The sequence below is a fragment of the Myxine glutinosa genome, chromosome 8 (assembly GCF_964187855.1).
Source record: "Myxine glutinosa chromosome 8, kmMyxGlut1.1, whole genome shotgun sequence".
In the NCBI taxonomy this organism is placed as follows: Eukaryota; Metazoa; Chordata; class Myxini; order Myxiniformes; family Myxinidae; genus Myxine; species Myxine glutinosa.
In genome coordinates this window covers 129,024,873-129,044,129 of record NC_136268.1, presented here as the reverse complement: position 1 = coordinate 129,044,129, position 19,257 = coordinate 129,024,873, and the positions used below count along the sequence as shown (strand labels likewise).

General features: G+C 42.5%; 1 protein-coding gene across 1 annotated transcript in view; it reads right to left on the bottom strand.

Moving 5' to 3' along the window:
• Positions 1–19,257, bottom strand: part of LOC137433187 (uncharacterized) — a 275,834-nt gene that overhangs the window by 143,835 nt on the left and 112,742 nt on the right. The window contains exons 19-22 of the mRNA XM_078783996.1: positions 15,602–15,655; positions 11,416–11,460; positions 9,729–9,782; positions 8,043–8,096 (exon numbers count right to left, since the gene is read on the bottom strand). Coding sequence (XP_078640122.1) covers positions 8,043–8,096; positions 9,729–9,782; positions 11,416–11,460; positions 15,602–15,655 — 207 coding nt within the window. The remainder of the gene's footprint in view (positions 1–8,042; positions 8,097–9,728; positions 9,783–11,415; positions 11,461–15,601; positions 15,656–19,257) is intronic.

Genomic DNA, 19,257 nt, shown 5'->3' with positions numbered 1-19,257 from the left:
ATTATTATAGATATATTCAATATATACACTGTATTTTCAAAGGAAGAAGACAAGAATGCAAAAATTATCATGGAGTAAGATTACTATCTGTTCCAAGTAAAGTATTCTTGAGAGATTTGCTAAACAGGATCAAGCTAGCAATAATGAGAATGAGATAACAGCAGGCTGGCTTGAAAAAAGGAAGATCAACTATTGACGAGAATTTCGCTCTCAGAAAGGTTTTAGAAAAAAGAGTGGAAATATGAAAAGGCCTTGTTCATTTATTTTATAAATCTTTTTACCATTTGACATTGCAGCTTGTGGCTTCAGAGTGGAGAAAATTTATGTGGGTATTATTATAACACTGAAATACCACTAAAATGGAATAAAGTACCAAATAAGTTACGTGAATGGATATGTTGCTGCATTATTGATGGGAGGAAGCTTGGGAAGTGCTTTGAAATAAAGACAGAAGAAAGACAACGATGTGTGATCTCACTGGAATGGTTTGACATTTGGATCAAATTATGTGTAAGGTAATGGAGGGCGTACAAGAGGTGCAGCAGTTTATGAATAATCTGCGCAAGATCTGGATTTTCCAAATGATCTACTCTTGGCAAATATGATACAAATTTTTACTGAATTAGGATGAAAGATGGAATAAATAGGCCAATTATTTTCTTTAACAATTAGCAAAAATTAAACTGAAATAATGTTGGTGAACAGCCAAGAAGAAGAAATGCAAACAAAATAAGAAGGCATATATTTAAACAAGTAAATTAGTTTAAATACTTGCTTTGGAACACCTTGGGAAGGTGCCTATTTAAACTAATTTAAACTTTAAACTAATTTATTTAAACTAATTATTTAAACTATTATTATTTATTTAAATTATTATTATTATTTAAATAATAATATAATTACTAATTAAATTATAATAATAATAATATAATAATAATAATAATTAATAATAATATAATAATAATATTATTATATATAAATATAATAATAATAATTAAATTAAATAATAAATATAAATAATAATTAATAATAATAATAATAATAAAATTACTAATTATTATTTAAATAATATTTAATTATTTAAACTAATTATTTAAACTAATTTACAAGAACGCCTTGCCTTGGAACAGGCCGCTATAGTTTCTGCACGATTTTTTTCACTCAATTTTTTTTTTAACTTTCCTCACTCACATCATCGAATGTCTGATCTTCAAACCTACAAATCGCATTGTGCGTCACTTTTGTATGTGCTATAGTTTTCAAATTATGAACTTGCAGTAATTTTGGGCTGCCATCGCTCATCCTGCACTGTTGTCTTAATTCATTCCTCCAAAGGATAGACAGGGGGTCACTCCACTGGGACCTGCAATACTTGCGATTCATGTCTGAAGTCTATAATTAAAAAAACCCTGTCTTTTTGATAGTGTTTTGTATATATACTGTATACTGTATCGTATGCTGTCAATGTGTCCAGTGGTGTGTTCAGTTACCACGCAGCTATAGCTAGCACTTGCCAAGCCAGCTGTTCCTTATCAATGGTTTTGAATTTAGTCCTTGCTCGAGTGCTTACCACAATAAACTTGGTAGCTGAACACACCCCATTATATGGCGACGAGGATCGATACCATGACTTATTTCGGGCATATCAATCAATTTGTCCCTTAGGGGCACATTTCGACACAACACATGGCAATGCAGAAACTCGGGTTGCTAGGAATTGAAAGCGGGTTCTACTTTAATGACATATTTTTCCCAAACGTGGTTAAAAACGCTTTATTCACTGTCAGTGACTTGGAGGAGGTGGGAACAGGGAGGGGAAGGGATGGGCTGGGGTCTGGAGCGAGGGGATGGGGTGAGATATTAGCTTTGAGCCCAGAGGGGTGAGAGGGAGGGGAAGAGAAGGGGTGGGAGGAGGAGGGAGGGAGAGGGGTGGGAGTCCAGAGGGAGGGGAAGTGGTTGGGTGGGAGGAGGCAGAGGGAGGTGGGGTTGGGAGGAGGCAGGGGAAGGGTGGGATGAGAATAGTCTGGAAGTCTGGAGGAAGGGGGTGAGGTGGGAGCAGGAGTGAGGGGAGGGCTGAGGAGGAAGGAGAGGAAGGGATGGGAGTCCAGAGGGAAAAAGTGTAACAAGTGGGGGGATTCCAAAGGGAGGGATGGGAGGAGGAAAGATATGAGGTGGAGTGGAAGCTGGTGTAGTCGGAGGGGGCAGGGGAAGGTGTGGTGTGGGATGATGGAGGGGAAGGGTTAGGGTGGGAGTTCAGAGGGAGTGGGGTCGAATAAGGTGGCAGGAAGAGGGAGAAGAAGGGGTGGGGTCGAAGGAGGGATGGGAAGGAGTAGGATGAGGGAGGGGAAGGGGTGAGAGGAGGCACCCGACATTGCCAGGCACTGACAGGTACCTTTGCTAGTAAATAATAACAAAAAACACAGGAATTATGACAGCCTATAACACTTTAAAGTCACTTTTGTGAAAAAGGAGGAATGTACAGTATCAGAAAATATAAAAATGAAAATTGAGGCTCATGTAGGAGTATTTGCTCAAAAAATATGATTCACTGATCCTTTTATTTCGAATGTATATGACCACAACTGTCAAAAATCCTACACCAATGCAGCCATTCGGCCACGGAGGGCCCCATGAATGTTCCCACTAACCTGAATGAAATTTTCATATTTTTGTCACTGAATTATTTGTAACCAAGTTATAGGAGCATATAATGAGGCTCATATCAAGAATGAATGAATGAATGAATGAATGAATGATCGTTTTAAGGCCATTTTCCCCGCTAGAGCGGAGGTTAGCCTTGCGGGCTCCATGACAATCATGGTTCCCTGTTTGAGGCAATGCTTTTATGGCCGGATGCCCTTCCTGACGCCAACCCTTGGTCACGCTCTTACGATACACAGGGATTAGCAACAGGTCTAATGTGCCTAAATGGTCTTACGTGTCTTTTAGGGTGTTCTGGGTATTTAAGGGTCTTCGGGGTCTTTTTGCACATCTGAGTCTTTTGGGTCCCCTGGAGCTTTTGGGTCTTTGGGATCTTTTGAGTTTTCTTGTCTTTAAAGGTCTTATGGATCTTTAGGGTCTTTTGTGTCATTTGGGTCTTCGGGTAATTTGGGTTTTCAGGGTCTTTTGGGTATTTGTGGTCTTTAAGGACCTTTATGGTATTTTGGGTATTCGAGGTCTTTAAGGGTCTTTTTAGGTATTTTGAATCTTTGCTGTCTTTTGGGTCTTTAAACGTCTCCGCGGATCTTTAAGAATCTTCGGGTCTTTTGGTTATTTTAGTTATTTGGGGTCTTTAAGGTATTTTGGGTATTCTGGGTATTTAAGGGACTTCAGGGTATTTTGGGTCTTTAAGGGTATTTTTGGTGTTCAGGGTATTTTGTGTCATTTGGGTCTTCATGGTATTTTGGGTATTTGGGGTCTTCAGGATATTTTGGGTATTTTGGGTCTTTGCGATATTTTGGGTATTTTTTGTCTTCAGGGTCTTTGGGGTCTTTAGGGTATTTGGGGTCTTGGAGGTTTTAAGAGTTTTGGGAAACTTAAAGGGTCTTCAAAGGTCTAAGGGATCTCAGGAGTCTAAAGGTATATTCCAACAGTACGGAATTAATAGACGTACATAATTAATAGATGGGACGCAACCGGCCTTCAAACAGTATGTAATTAATAGACAAATAATTCAAGTGAGTGTGACAATATGTGAATATAGGCTGAAATGGTTTCGATATATTGAAAGAATGGAGGAAAGACAAGTGAAAATACAATACCAAAGCAGGATGAAGAGTATAAGGCACTTCGATAGACCAATAAACAGATGGAAATAAACATTAGAGAAGGAATTAATGGAAGCTGGAATAAATATGGAAGAAGCACTAGGCCAATATAGGAAAGGGTGGAGAGCTCCAGTCTGGGATTTATGCTGCAGCAGTAGCGGGAAGATATATTTTAAAGGTCCTGGGATAGAGTGCATTCAGAAAGTATTCAGACCCCTTCACATTTTTCACATTTTGTTAAGTTGCAGCCTTCTACTGAAATCGTTCAAATTCATTTTTTCCCTCATCAATCTACACTCAATACCCCATAATAGTCCGGCAGCTAAGCTAAATATAGCATAACAATTGTGCATTTTGTGAGGAAAGCACCAAATTTGGCACACTAGTAGACTATCATATTATGAAAAGATCAGGATATTGGGCCATCTCAGATTCAGAGATTTGATTTTTGCAAGATTTGCAGATTTTGCAGATTTGCAAGCTGCGATTGCAACGCCAGAGACGGCCGACTCCTTCCTGCGAGCTGCCCACGTCACCCGCACAAGAAGAGCTCATCAAATCACTGCAGCGGCACTGCACATCCTGCAACACCGTGCGTATGAACGCCACTGTATGACATATGCTGATGATGCAGAAGACCTGCCCGAGGTCGAAGACTGGTGTCACCAGAGAGGAGAAGACATTCCCAACTTCCAGTACTGGGCAACTGTGCTGGAACTAGAGATGTTGGTACTGGTCTACGTGCGTTCTCTGCGGCAGGCTTCATTCACGATGTACCTTGATGCCCTGACGGAACTGGTCCCATGGTTCCATGCCTTCGACCACCCACACTATGCCAGGTGGGTCCCTGTTCACCTGAGGGACATGGTTGCACTCCCAATGAAGCACCCAGATGTAGCCAGAGAATTCAGGGCTGGCAACTTCACTGTACAGAAGACGAAGAAGGTGTTCTCTTCGATCCCAATCGAATCGAAATCTTGCAAAAATCAAATCTCTGAATCTGAGATGGCCCAATATCCAGATCTTTTCATAATATGATAGTCTACCAGTGTGCCAAATTTGGTGCTTTCCTCACAAAATGCACAATTGTTATGCTAAGTTGCCCCACTATAATGACAAAGAGAGAACAGGATTTTAGAAAGTTTTGCAAATTTATTAAAAAGAAAAAATTTAAATATCACATTGACATAAGAATTCAGACCCTTAACTCAGTACTTAGTTGGTGTTGGGCTAGCGTTGTTGGGCCTTGGTGTTGGGCTAGCGGCTAGGGTGCCGGCTTAGGATTCCTGGTATCCTGGGTTCGAATCCCGGGCGATCGCTGAATTAACGCCAGGGGGGTTGACTCAGCCTGTCATCCTTCCGAGGTCGGCTAATTGAGTACCAGTTCACTGGTAATTCCCTGTTTGTCGTTAAAGGCGGCAAAAATGATTGGCGTCAGGAAGGGCATCCGGCCGTAAAACATTGCTTCAAAAAGGGGACAAAAAAAACAACAACGACCACGGTTCCCGAAAAAGGCCAACCCCCGCTTTGCGGGGGAAAATGGCCTCTAAATGTGGTTATTTTATATATTTTATTATAACTCAGTACTTAGTTGAAGCACCTTTGGCAGCGATTACAGCCTCGAGTCTACTTGGGTATGACACGACAAGCTTTGCACACCTTGGATTTGGGGTTTTTTCTGCCATTCTTCTCTGCAGGTCCTCTCAAGCTCAAGCTCTGTCAGGTTGGATGGGGACCGTCGGTGGACAGCCATTTTCAGATCTCTCCAGAGATGTTGGATTGGGTTCAAGTCTGGGCTCTGGCTGGGCCACTCAAGGACCTTCACAGAGTTGTCCCTAAGCCACTCCTGCGTTGTCTTGGCTGTGTGCTTAGGGTCATTGTCCTTTTGGAAGGTGAAGATTCGGCCCAGTCTGAGGTCCTGAGCGCTCTGTTTCAGGTTTTCATTAAGGATATCTCTGTACTTTGCTCCGTTCATTGTTCCCTCAACCCTAACCAGTCCCCAAGTCCCTGCTGCTGAAAAACACCCCCACAGCATGATGCTGCCACCACCATGCTTCACCGTTGGGATGGCATTGGGCAGGTGATGAGCGGTGCCTGGTTTCCTCCAGACATGACACTTAGAATTGAGGCCAATCAGTTCAATCTTGGTTTCATCAGACTACAGAATCTTGCTTCTCAGAGTCTGAGAGTCCTTTTGGTGCTTTTTTTGCAAACTCCAAGCGGGCTTTCATGTGTCTTTCACTGAGGAGCGGCTTCCGTCTGGCCACTCTGCCATAAAGCCCAGATCGGTGGAGTGTTGCAGTGATGGTTGTCCTTCTGGAAGTTTCTCCCATCTCCACACAGGATCTCTGGACGTCAGCCAGAGGGACCATCGGGTTCTTGGTCACCTCTCTTACCAAGGCCCTTCTCCCCCAATTGCTCAGTTCAGCCGGGCGGCCAGCTCCAGGAAGAGTCCTGGTTGTTCCAAACTTCTTCCATTTAAGAATTAAGGAGGCCACTGTACTCTTGGGAACCTTCAATGCAGCAGAATTTTTTTGTAGGCTTCCCCAGATCTGTGCCTCGACACAATCCTGTCTCTGAGCTCTGGAGGCAGTTCCTTCAACCTCACGGCTTGGTTTTTGCTCTGATATGCAGTCAGCTGTGAGACCTTATATAGACAGGTGTGTGCCTTTCCAAATCATGTCCAATCAATATTGAATTTACCACAGGTGGACTCCAATCCAGGTGTAGAAACATCTAAAAGATGATCAAGAGAAATGGGAGGCACCTGCGCTAAATTTCAAGTGTCATAGCAAAGGGTCTGAATACTTATGTCAATGTGATATTTCAGTTTTTTCTTTTTAATAAATTTGCAAAACTTTCTAAAATCCTGTTTTCTCTGTCATTATGGGGTATTGAGTGTACATTAATGAGGGAAAAAATGAATTTAAACGATTTCAGCATCAGTCTACAACATAACAAAATGTGAAAAAAGTGAAGGGGTCTGAATACTTTCTGAATGCACTGTATACAATAGCTGCTTGTTTGATGGCATGTTTAAAGACACGTTTCTTTTACCACTGGCTGTATGGGCAACTCCCTCTCACCAATCCACACTTGGCAATTATGATGAAACCCTCAACACAGGTTGAGGGAGGACTTCATCCTGAGGTTGACTGAAGTAGACTGACTGGAGGTTTATGGACTGTAAAAATGATTGTCTATTTGTGCCAGCCTATGGGGTAAGTTCTTGGCAATCTGTCTCAAAAAGGATTTTCTGTATACAAGATTGAGGCTCATCAGAGGTGGAACATATACCAAAACAGTAAAAAATACAGTGGAAAGCAGGGAAACACATAAACAGCGGGTTTGAAGGAAACATGAATGAATACTGGGCACAGAGAAGGATAAGACCAAGGGAATGGGGAGGACACAACGGGTGAACAAACTCAAAAACATCAAGAAGGGGGCTGAGAGAACAGGAAGGGAAAACAGGTGATGAAATAACACCCAGACAAAAATGAAAAGGTAAGTGGAGAGGGAGAAAGAGGGGGGATAAAATAATAACCTGGAAAAGAAGGGGTGTGCCGGGGTAGGGTTAATGAGGGTGTATAAGATGCACTGACTTATCTCTCAGTGAAACAATAATCATAGGAAACCATGTGGTCACTAAAATTAGCAATAAAAGCCTTTCTTTCCTCAAGTGCTGAAAAACTTACAACCTTTTAGTGTAAACTTACAACCTTTTAAAAAGTCAAAAAGAGTGTAAACTCAAATACACACCTAAACGGTGAGTGTAAACTTACAACCTTTTAAAAAGCCAAAATGAGAAAGGGCAAAGTCACAGTAACTCTAAATAACCCTTATTTGCTCCACAGCAGCGCGTCAAGTTCCGGGACGCCATGTTTTTTAATGGCTTTCGTGTTTATTTATTTATTTATTTACCATTGAGCTTCAGTGTATCTGTCCAGGCCATAACGATTTTACCATTTGAACTTTTGTCATCAAATCTTCAACAAACCTTTATTATGAGAATATGGAGAACACAAATTAATAAAATGTACAATTTTTTAAACTGTTGTTTCCGTGAAGTATAGTTCGAGTACAACATGGACGCGGAAAGGCTTTGCAATATGAGATGCTTTCTAGTTTGATCTGTTTCTTAATGCTGAATTCATATTAAAAAATACTATGTTTTTAGCGATAGAAACCATGAGCACTGCACGATATAAATTGTGATTTCTGCAGTTTCATACAAGTATATTTTAAGGTAGAAAATGCAGCCATGGTACTTACCATCGGTCCTTTCTCGCCTTGTGGTCCATAGGAACCCATTTGGCCTCGTTCTCCCTTTAAAACAGAAGAGTTGTTGTACGAGTGTGAAACCATACATCTTTCACGAGTTTGATATTTACAATAGCTCTCATGAAGTTTACAACACAAAAGGGTAATTATACTAAATTGCATTTTTAATTTAATATCGATATATATATATACATATAGTTTACCGTCGGAGTTGTTGTATGCAGATGATCTGGTGTTGATTGCGGAAAGTATGGATGGACTGAAGGAAAAGATGAACAAGTGGAAGGAATGTCTGGAGACAAAAGGTCTGAAGGTGAATATAGGAAAGACGAAGGTGATGGCAAGTGGTAAAGCATGTGGTGAGGTGGAAAGAACTGGGAAGTGGCCATGTGCTGTGTGCAGGAAGGGTGTCGGCGTGAACTCCATTCAATGTACAATGTGCGCTGAGTGGGTTCATCAAAAATGTAGTGGTCTGAGAGGGTCATTAACCAGTGTGGCAGCTACATTCAAATGTAAGGTGTGCACAGAGGGAGCTGCAGATGGAGGAAATGTTGAGTTGGATCTTGGAGACGGCGTGAAGCTGGAAGGTGTGAAAACATTTTGTTACCTCGGAGACATGCTGAATGGAGAAGGTGGATCAGACTCGGCAACAGTTGCTAGAGTGAGATGTGCATGGAAGAAGTTTCGGGAACTGAGTGGCGTGCTGATGAGGAGGGGAGTGTCGTTGAAGCTGAAGGGAAAGGTGTATGCTGCATGTGTGAGAAGTGTTATGATTTATGGGAGCGAGACATGGGTAATGAATGTAGAGCAACAACGAAGGCTGGAAAGGGTGGAAATGCGAATGGTTCGGTGGATGTGCGGAGTATCGTTGAGAGAGAGGAAGACAAATGATGAATTGTGAAAGATGATGGGAATAGAGCCTGTGATTGATGCTGTGAAGAGGAACAGGTTGAGATGGTTTGGTCAAGTGTTGAGGAAGGATGAAAGTGACTGGTTGAGAAGAGTGATGGAAATGAATGTAGAAGGAAGTAGAGGACGAGGAAGACTGAGAAAGACTTGGCTAAAGATGGTCGAAGAAGAAATGCGGGCAAGGGGGTTAACAAGGAGAGATGCAGAAAATAGAGCAAAATGGAGAAGATTGTCACGGGGACCGCAAGGCTAACCCCCGCTCTAGCAGGGAAAATGGCCTTAAAATGCATGTTGTTGTTGTTGTTGTTGTTGATATATATATATATATATATATATATATATATATATATATATATATATATATATATATATATATATATATATATATATATATATAGACCCATGGAATGTAGGGACCATGACAATCTTCTCCATTTTGCCCTATTTTCTACATAATTTTTTTTTACACAAATACAGAATCCTATGTCGAGGACACATTCTTGAGATAATGAGTAGTACTGTACTTAATAGGAATAGTACGATGATTGAAATTGATAATTTGAACAGTACAAGTCAATTGTATATTAAGACAGACGGTGCAAATGAGGCTGAATGTTAAAGTAATCGTCTAAACACTTACTTTCACAGAAAACAAAAGTTTAAAATCATTTCCAACCTAAATCGATTATATGTAATTTTCTTGGGTAACACAGTTCAATGAAAGCCTGAATTTGTTGTAAAGTTTATTTTCTTCATCTCAAACCTCACTTTCTCTCCTGATGTTCCCATTCCACCAATAGGTCCAATTTGTCCAGACAAGCCCTGCCATGGTAAAATGTTTTGTTAGAATGTGCACAGGTCATTATTACTGCAAATGATAATGAACACCATAATAAGAATAAACACCAATCTATTCACTGTCAATAAAAAAATAATTAGTCACCTAACGGTTTCACCGGAGGGGACTATAGGTTTGCCTCCCGTCTGTTTGTCCATCCCACCTGCGGGTTTCCAGACTTTTTTCCCCAGAACCTTTCACATGTTCAACAGCTTTATTACAAGTTAAAGAACAACTTTTGGGGCATTTCACCAATTTTTTCCATGGAGTTATGCCCTTTTTGGACTTGGAAAATATCACATTTATACATATATTATTGTACATTTATATATTATTATACATTTGTAAAAATTTCTAAAACAAAAATTCCACTTTGACATGATGCACACAGTGCATCATGTCATAACCATAACCAAAAGGTTATGTGCAGATCAGTGACAAAAAAATCTCAATTTAATCCATTTTAAATTCAGGCTGTAACGCAACAAAATGTCAACAAGTCAAGGGGTGTGAATACTTTCTGAAGGCGATGTATAAGCCTCCCCCTATGCTGTCGGGGGATGCTTAATAAGGGGAAATGGGTAAATAAAAAAAAGTTGTTCATCTATTTCAAGTAATTATGTGCAATTTTCCCCTAAATAGTGTAACAATGGTGAACTCGATTAAAGGAGGTCTCTCCTTTCAACATGTCATTTGCACCTAAAGGTGGTTTCTCCTTTCAACATGTCCCAGGCTTGATAACATCAGGCAAAAAGCAGCATATGAAAAATGAACTTAAAAACATGAAGATCAAGCCAAAAAATAGCTTTTCCTAAATTTTTGGAAAATATATTCATTGCAAGGCTCGAACAAAAGGTTTGTTTCACAGCAAGAAAATCAACAATGCAGGATGATTTACTTTTTTAACAATAAATAATACTGGAATAGTGTTGCTGACAAATCTGAGGCTGAGGTGGAGATAGCATGGGACTTTCAGAGTGAGCAATGGAGGCATCCTTTACGAAAAGGAGAAGAGTCAAATATCCGTCCGTCTATCCGGCGCTCCATGTGTGTCCATAATGCTTCATTTTGAAGAGTTATTGCTGCCACAGATTAATAAGCCATGGTGCAATTGGAAAGATAATGGTCAATTTACTTGGTTGGAAAGCTAATAATCGATTTTTCTTGGAACAAATATTTGTGTCCGATTAATAGTAAAGATTCCTGTTTTAAAAACCGGTCTTTCCGATATAGAGGAATAATATGTGGGAGTGCAAGCTTACTGCAGCATTTCCAATGGCAACATTTATTATTCTGACAGGAGGAATTATTGAGGAGGACATGGGAGGATCACACAAAATTATATATTGTAATACTTGTCAAAATAATAGAACAAATATATAAAAGTAGCACACAAACAACAACAATCAGCCGTGATAACAACTATGTGTTATAAAAATATTTTTCCCGTGTTTCCCTAAATTTTAAATCCTCATTGAGACTCATAGACACATGCAATATCTCTGTGAAGTACAACATGCTGTCTTTTGATTAAATCCATAAGCGAAGCGACGGGTAGGCACAACTTAGTAACATACAAAAGTAGGATAAGCCAACATGTGAAGTGGTATTACTTACAGGCTCTCCAACTCCCCCGATGTTTCCAACATCACCTTTCTTCCCCTGGAATCACAATCAATAAAAACAAGACCGGAAGTCTAACAGCAGCGTAGCTAGGCTTGTAAAATATTATAAAACACAAACACATGTGATTAGCTTTTTAAACAGTCGTTAATGCTGTTCATAACATTAAACAAATAAATTTGGAGGAATCGCGACATCCGTGAGGCACTTTTCTAGACTGCTTTGCCCTATGGGCTACGCTGTAAAAAACTTGTGTATTATGTATATTATTATTGTTGTTGTTGTTGTTGTTTCGTATGCAGCCTGTGGCTGCTGGTTTGCATCATTTTTATGGAAGCATGTTAGTGCTGCTGATGCAGAACTCCAATTACCAGTGAGGTGGTACTCAATTTGCCAGCCTCGGAAGGATGACAGGCTGAGTCAACACCTTTGGCGTTAATTCAACGATTGACCAGGATTCAAACTCAGGATCCTAGGATCCCAAGCCAGCACTCGAACCGTTAAGCCAACACCAGGATTAATGTATTATTATGAAGATTTAATGAGACAAATTTGCACTGAATTTTAAAAACAGACAAGTTTTGCAAGCTGAGCCGAATTTTGCATTGCTTACCAAGCGCCATGTTGTGTACCCGGTGTGTACCCCGGTTTAGAATAGGTACACCGTATCCCTGCGTGTCGTAAGAGGCGACTAAAAGGGTTGGCGTCAGGAAGGGCATCCGGCCAGAAAACATTGCCTCAAAAAGAGAACCATGACAATTACAACTACATATGGGCAGGGTACAGCCGAAGTACCCCGTGGGGGACCCCACTCCCTCTCGACAAAACTCAAGGTGGGGAACCCGATCGAAGCAAGGGTGGAAATCACTCCATTTATGATGACGAAACGTCTGATGCCCGAAGTGGAGATCGGTTTCTGAGGTTTGGGACATGGAATGTAGGGACAATGACAGGGAGATCAGGAGAAGTGGTGGAAGTATTGGTCAGAAGAAGAGTGGACATATGCTGTGTGCAAGAGACGAGATGGAAGGGAAGTGGTGTGAGAATGGTGAAGGGTAGGCAGGGACAGAAATACAAGTTTGTGTGGCAAGGGTGCCCAGAGGGTGTGAATGGTGTTGGTGTCCTGTTTTCTGAGGAGATTGTAGACAGTGTGGTGAGTGTGACTAGAGGGAGTGATAGGTTGATGATGGTGAAAATGATGAGTGGAAAGCTCTTGGTGAATGTCATCTCGGGATATGCTCCGCAGGTTGGTTGGAGTGATGAAGAGAAGGACAAGATCTGGTGTGCTATAGAGGAGCTGATGGAAAATGTGAAAGATGAGGAAGTTGTTGTGGTAGGAGGAGACCTAAATGGACATGTGGGAAGGAGTATGGACGGTTTTGAGGGAGTTCATGGGGGTTACGGATATGGTGTGAGAAATGGAGAAGGTGAAAGGATTTTGGAGTTTGCTGATGGAGCTGATTTGTTGATTTGTAATACTCAGTTCCAGAAAGAGGACAATAAGCTTGTTACATACACGTCAGGTGGGTCGACGACAACCGTTGACTACCTGATGGTGCGTCGGCGAGATAGGGGGCACCTCCGGGACGCAAAGGTGATCCCGGGGGAGGAGGCTGTTTCACAGCACCACTTGGTTGTATGCGACATAAGGGTGAAAGGTGCGAGGAGAGCTCGGCGGGTGAAGTACCAACCGAGAATGAAGGTGTGGAGGTTGAAAGAGGTGACAGTAAGGTTGGCATTAAAAGAGAGGCTGAGTAGGGTAGAGGATGATGTGGTTGAGCTTGAAAGTGGTTGGATGTCAATGAAAGATAGTCTGATGGGAGCCGTTGGTGTTAGTATGTGGATGGACAAAAGGACCACTGAGGCACTCAGAAACATGGTGGTGGGATGATGAAGTTAGAAAGAGGATTGACGAGAAGAGGAAGAGATTCAAGGAGTGGCAGAAGGCAAAGGGTACGGGGGCAGAAAAAGCAGAGCATTTAAGTTATAAGGCAGCCAGGAAGGCTGCAAAGAAAGAGGTAGCAAAGGCGCACGAGGAATGAAGGAAAATGTTCGGAGAACGCTTGGATTCGGAAGAGGGTCAGAGAGCGGTATTCAGGATTGCAAAGCAGATAGTGAAAGAGAGGTGTGATGTGATGGGGGTGAGTTGCATGAAGGATGAAGTGGGACAAATCGTTGTGGACCCAGATGGAATTAAAGGAAGATGGAAGAGATATATGGAAATGCTACTGAATGTAGAGAATGAATGGGATGGCAACATAGAGAGTAACCCAGTTTTAGGACTGGCAGAGAAGATAACTGAGAAGGAAGTTGAGGAAGCGATAAAAGCATTGAAGAGTAGAAAAGCGGGAGGGCCGACGGGAGTTGTGGGAGATATGTTGAAGGCAGCAGGAAGTTGGGGTGTGAAGGGAATGACAGAGATCTGTAATCGGGTGGTGAAAGAAGGCCGCATTCCAGTGGATTGGGAACTGAGTACCCTCGTCCCTCTATACAAGGGGAAAGGTGACCCACTGGACTGTGGCTCGTATCGAGCGATAACGTTATTGGAGCATGGAATGAAGGTATTGGAAAGGGTGTTGGAGAGGAGGATAAGGAAGAAAGTGAAGATTGACGAAATGCAGTTTGGATTTATGCCAGGAAGAGGAATGACAGACGTGCTTTTTATTGTAAGGCAGTTGCAGGAGAAGTAGATGGATAAGAGGAAGAAGTTGTTTCTTAGGTTGTTGATTTGGAGAAAGCATTCGCTAGGGTTCCACGCGAAGTAGTGACGTGGGCATTGAGGAAGTTAAGAGTGGAGGAATGGTTGATCAGTGTAGTGATGGCAATGTACAAAAGAGCGCGCACAGCTCTAAGGACGAAGGACGGGAACAGTGGTGAGTTTGAGGTGAAGGTGGGAGTGCATCAGGGGTCGGTACTAAGTCCACCACTATTTGTAGCTGTGATGGAGGTGCTGGCTCAGAACGTAAAGGAGGGTTTACCGTGGGAGTTGTTGTATGCAGATGATCTGGTGTTGATTGTGGAAAGTATGGATGGACTGAAGGAAAAGACGAACAAGTGGAAGGAATGTATGGAGACAAAAGGTCTGAAGGTGAATATCGGAAAGACATAGGTCATGGAAAGTGGTAAAGCATGTGGTGAGGTGGAAAGAACTGGGAAGTGGCCATGTGCTGTGTGCAGGAAGGGTGTCGGAGTGAACTCCATTCAATGTACAATGTGCGCTGAGTGGGTTCATCAAAAATGTAGTGGTCTGAGAGGGTCATTAACCAGTGTGGCAGCGACATTCAAATGTAAGGTGTGCACAGAGGGAGCTGCAGATGGAGGAAATGTTGAGTTGGATCTTGGAGACGGCGTGAAGCTGGAAGGTGTGAAAACATTTTGTTACCTAGGAGACGTGCTGAATGGAGAAGGTGGATCAGACTCGGCAACGGTTGCTCGAGTAAGATGTGCATGGAAGAAGTTTCGGGAACTGAGTGGCGTGCTGATGAGGAGGGGAGTGTCATTGAAGCTGAAGGGAAAGGTGTATACTGCATGTATGAGAAGTGTTATGATTTATGGGAGCGAGACATGGGTAATGAACGTAGAGCAACAACGAAGGCTGGAAAGGGTGGAAATGCGAATGGTTCGGTGGATGTGTGGAGTATCGTTGAGAGAGAGGAAGACAAATGATGAATTGCAAAAGATGATGGGAATAGAGCCTGTGATGGATGCTGTGAAGAGAAACAGTTTGAGATGGTTTGGTCATGTGTTGAGGAAGGATGAAAGTGACTGGCTGAGAAGAATGATGGAAATGAATGTAGAAGGACGTAGAGGACGGGGAAGACCGAGAAAGACTTGGCTAAAGATGGTGGAAGAAGAAATGCGGGCAAGGGGGTTAACAAGGGGAGATGCAGAAAATAGGGCAAAATGGAGAAGATTGTCATGGGGACCGCAAAGCTAACCCCCGCTCCAGCAGGGAAAATGGCCTTAAAATGCATGTTGTCGTTGTTGTTGTTAACCAAGTGAAGAACCAGGAACAACATTGTATACCTATTTGCAGGTCTCGATTACCTAATCTCTACTTCCATTGATTGATACAAGGCATTATCTGATTTTCTATAAGCATTACTCGATTAAAGGAGGTCTCTCCTTTCAACATGTCCCAGGTAGTATTTTCCATTTCCATAGCTCGGAGACTGCATACCTTTGGCCCTGGATCTCCTGACTTTCCTGGAGCACCTTTCTTGCCAACTAATCCCTGCAAACACAAACAGCTATCAGCATTATAAATAGACTCAAACCGAAACTACGATTAGATATATTACAATTCAATAATGTCTTGTGAAATACAGGAATCTGAAATTGTAATTGACACACCACACATATATATGGCTGATAGGATGGCCTCTGGGTATGTACACTCACCTCTAAGGCCTCTATCCTGGGTTTGAATCCTGACCCAGCTATAAACTGTCATCCTGATGTTTCACAGGCAGGATGATTCATCAATATGTTTGCCATCCTTCAGATGGACATTAAACATGCGTTCTGATTGCCAGCATTAGTTGGTGGACATTGAAGATTGCACAGTGCCCTTCGCGAAGAGTAAGTGAGCTATCGCTGGCACCATTGCCAAATTCCAAATCCTTGCCCTAACTACTGCTGGGAGAGGGATGGCAAACAGACCAGAATGACTGATCCTTTGCCAAGGAACTGCTTTGGCAAAACCAACACTATATAACACAGAGTATGATACATCAGTCATATTCATATTCATATATATATATATATATATATATATATATATATATATATATATATATATATATATATATATATATATATATATATATAGTGACGTCGGTGGGGTAGGGGGATATATACATTTAGGTAGATCTGCATAGGTAGGTGCTCAGATGTCACGAAGAAGAAGAACCATCTCGATGTAAGTAAGTCAGGGACCTGTCTCGCCCATATCGTCGGATTAAGTGTATATCTGTGATCATTCAAGGATGATTGTGTGATACGTAGAGTAGGGATTATGCTAGTTCCCCTGTGTGTCAGACCTGGTTATCATTCCATTTGTCCTGTATGGCAATGCACTGATAGACAGTAGTTAGGCCCATTAGCACCACACTAATTAAATCCCCCCTCCGCCACAATGACTGACCGGAAAAACAGACCGGAAGCGGCCACGCAGTTCTACACCATGGCGATGAAACATTGATCAGGCAGGCAATATAGCCATGCCCAGAAGGACTCGTGATTAACAGGGGGGAGGGGCGAGTAAAGAGCAGGTCGCCGATTGGCAGAGTAGGGAAAATGAAGGACGTGCCACACTGATTGGCCACCGACGATGACGTAACACCAAAAGCACAAAGCGCTTGGGCAATCAGAGAGGAGGGCGCGAAAGACGGGTAAGAAGAAAGGATTGTTCAAGTGGTGGAGAAAGCACCTCGATCAACTGCCAAACAGATTCAAGCTGACCTTCAGAGCCAAGGTACGACAGTTTCAACTCACACCATCCGTCACCAACTCAATGAAAGGGGTTCTATGGTCGGAGACCCAGGAGGACCCCACTGCTGAGAAAAAGAGAGACATAAGAAAGCCTGACTGGAGTTTGCCAAAACACACCTGAACAAGCTAAAATCCTTCTGAGAAAATGTGCTGTGGAGAGATGAGACCAAATTAGAGCTAGTTGGTGACATCATCTCTATGTTTACATAAAACAAAATGAAGCCTTCAAATAAAAGAACACCTTCCCTACAGTCAAACATGGAGGAGGTTCAGTGATGTTTTGGGATTGCTGTGCTGCCTCTGGCACTGGGTGCCTTGAATGTGTGCATGGCATCATGAAATCAGGAGATTACCAAGGCATTTTGGAGCGCAATGTTCAACCCAGTGTCAGAAAGCTGGGTCTCCGTCGAAGGTCATGGGTCTTGCAGCAGGACAATGACCCTAAACACACTCAGGAATGCACTCAAAAAGCACCCAGGAATGGTTCAAGACAAAACGCTGGACTGTTCTGAAGTGGCCAGCAATGAGTCCAGATCTAAATCCGATTGAACATCTGTGGGGAGATCTGAAAACAGCAATTGGGAGAGGGCACCTTTAAAATCTGGGAGAACTGGAACAGTTTGCACAAGAAGAGTTGGCTAAACTGCCAGTAGAGAGGTGTAGGAAACTCTTTCATGGCTACAGGAAGCGCTTGACTGCAGTTATTTTGTCCTAAGGCTGTGATACCAAATATTAAGTCGAGGGTGTCAATGATTTTGCCAATGCCATTTCTTTTTATTTTCTGATTTAAAATGATATATTAAGTTCTCACTCAAAAACAAGGGTTCTGTAATCCAGGGTGACCCAAAAAACCTCCCATATTTCAAAGGTAAATGAAAACAAAATGGTTAAAGATAATCAATATATTATTTGCACACATGAAACTTCATTCAATACATTTTTATTCATCATGTTTTAAAGATGACATCCTCCAAATGGTGGCCGTCATTGTCTATACACGCTTGGAGGCGATTTCTGAAGGCTGCCATTGCTCGACGGGTCATGCCGGGTGGAACAGCGGCTATCTCCTGCTGAATAGCAACCTTAAGGGCTTCAAGAGTTTGGGGTCGATGAGTATACACTCATGATTTAAGGTAGCCCCGCAGAAAAAAATCACAAGGGGCGAGGTCAGGGGAACAGGCCGGCCGCCCAACATCGCCACGCAACGAGATCACCCGATCCGGAAACATTTCCCTCAGCACTTGCAATGATCTTCGAGCTGTGTGTGTCGTAGCTCCATCTTGCTGGAACCACACATCGAGTTCTTCAAGCTCAAGGTGTTCGAGTTGTGGCCTTAGAAAGTTTTCGAGCATATCAATGTAACGGTCAGAAGTTACGGTAACAGTTACACCACCCTCTTCAAAGAAATAAGGACCCACGATGCCAACATCGGCAACAGCGCACCACACAGTCACTCGATCGGAGTGCAACGGTCTTTCGTGTAGCATGCGCGGGTTGTCTTCAGACCAATAGCGAAAATGTTGTTTGTTTACAGAGCCACTCAAATGAAAATGAGCTTCGTCACTGCACAAGAGAACAGCATCTTCCGGAACACGTTGCAGAATGTTCTCGCATAACTCCCTGCGGCTTATCCAGTCTCTCGCATTGAGTTCTTGCACAACCGTCATTTTGTATGGATGGAAGTGGAGGTCTTTGTGTAAGATTCTCCTTGCAGTTTCCCAGGATATCCCTTCAGCTAAACTCTAAAGCATGCTTCCGCGCGGAACGTCTCGGAGACTGCACAACAGATCGCCTCAATATTCTCAGGCGTACGAGCGCTACTCGGTCGACCAGGTGATTTTCTTTTTAAAGCTGAGCCTGTTGCCCTGAAATTCTCAACCCACTGCAAGATGGTTTTCCGATCTGGAACGTTTTGGTTCCGTGGAATACTGAAACGTCTTCGAAAGGCCCTCTGCACAGCGATCACGGAACGGTTGTTTGTGAGGAACGCTTCGACAGCGAACGCACGGTGTGCTCCCGACCACGCCATGTTGGCGACTGAGGACGGTTGGGGTTGGGCTACCAACAGACCCTAGCCCCGCCCCTCCCGCCTCACTACTGCCAGTGCTACAGCCTTTCGAAATGTGGGAGTTTTTTTTGGGTCACCCTGTATTAACAGTGAAATAAAGAATTGTGGAGACCAAATAATTTTGTCAATTTCACCTTATTTTTAGAGAAAATTGTGTGTTATTTGAAATAAGTGCAAGGGTGCCAATATTTTGGCCATGGCTGTGCATATATATCTCCAGTATAATATTCTGTTTGGTTGTCATCTCCATATGCAGGTTTCAGAAGGTCTCTGCC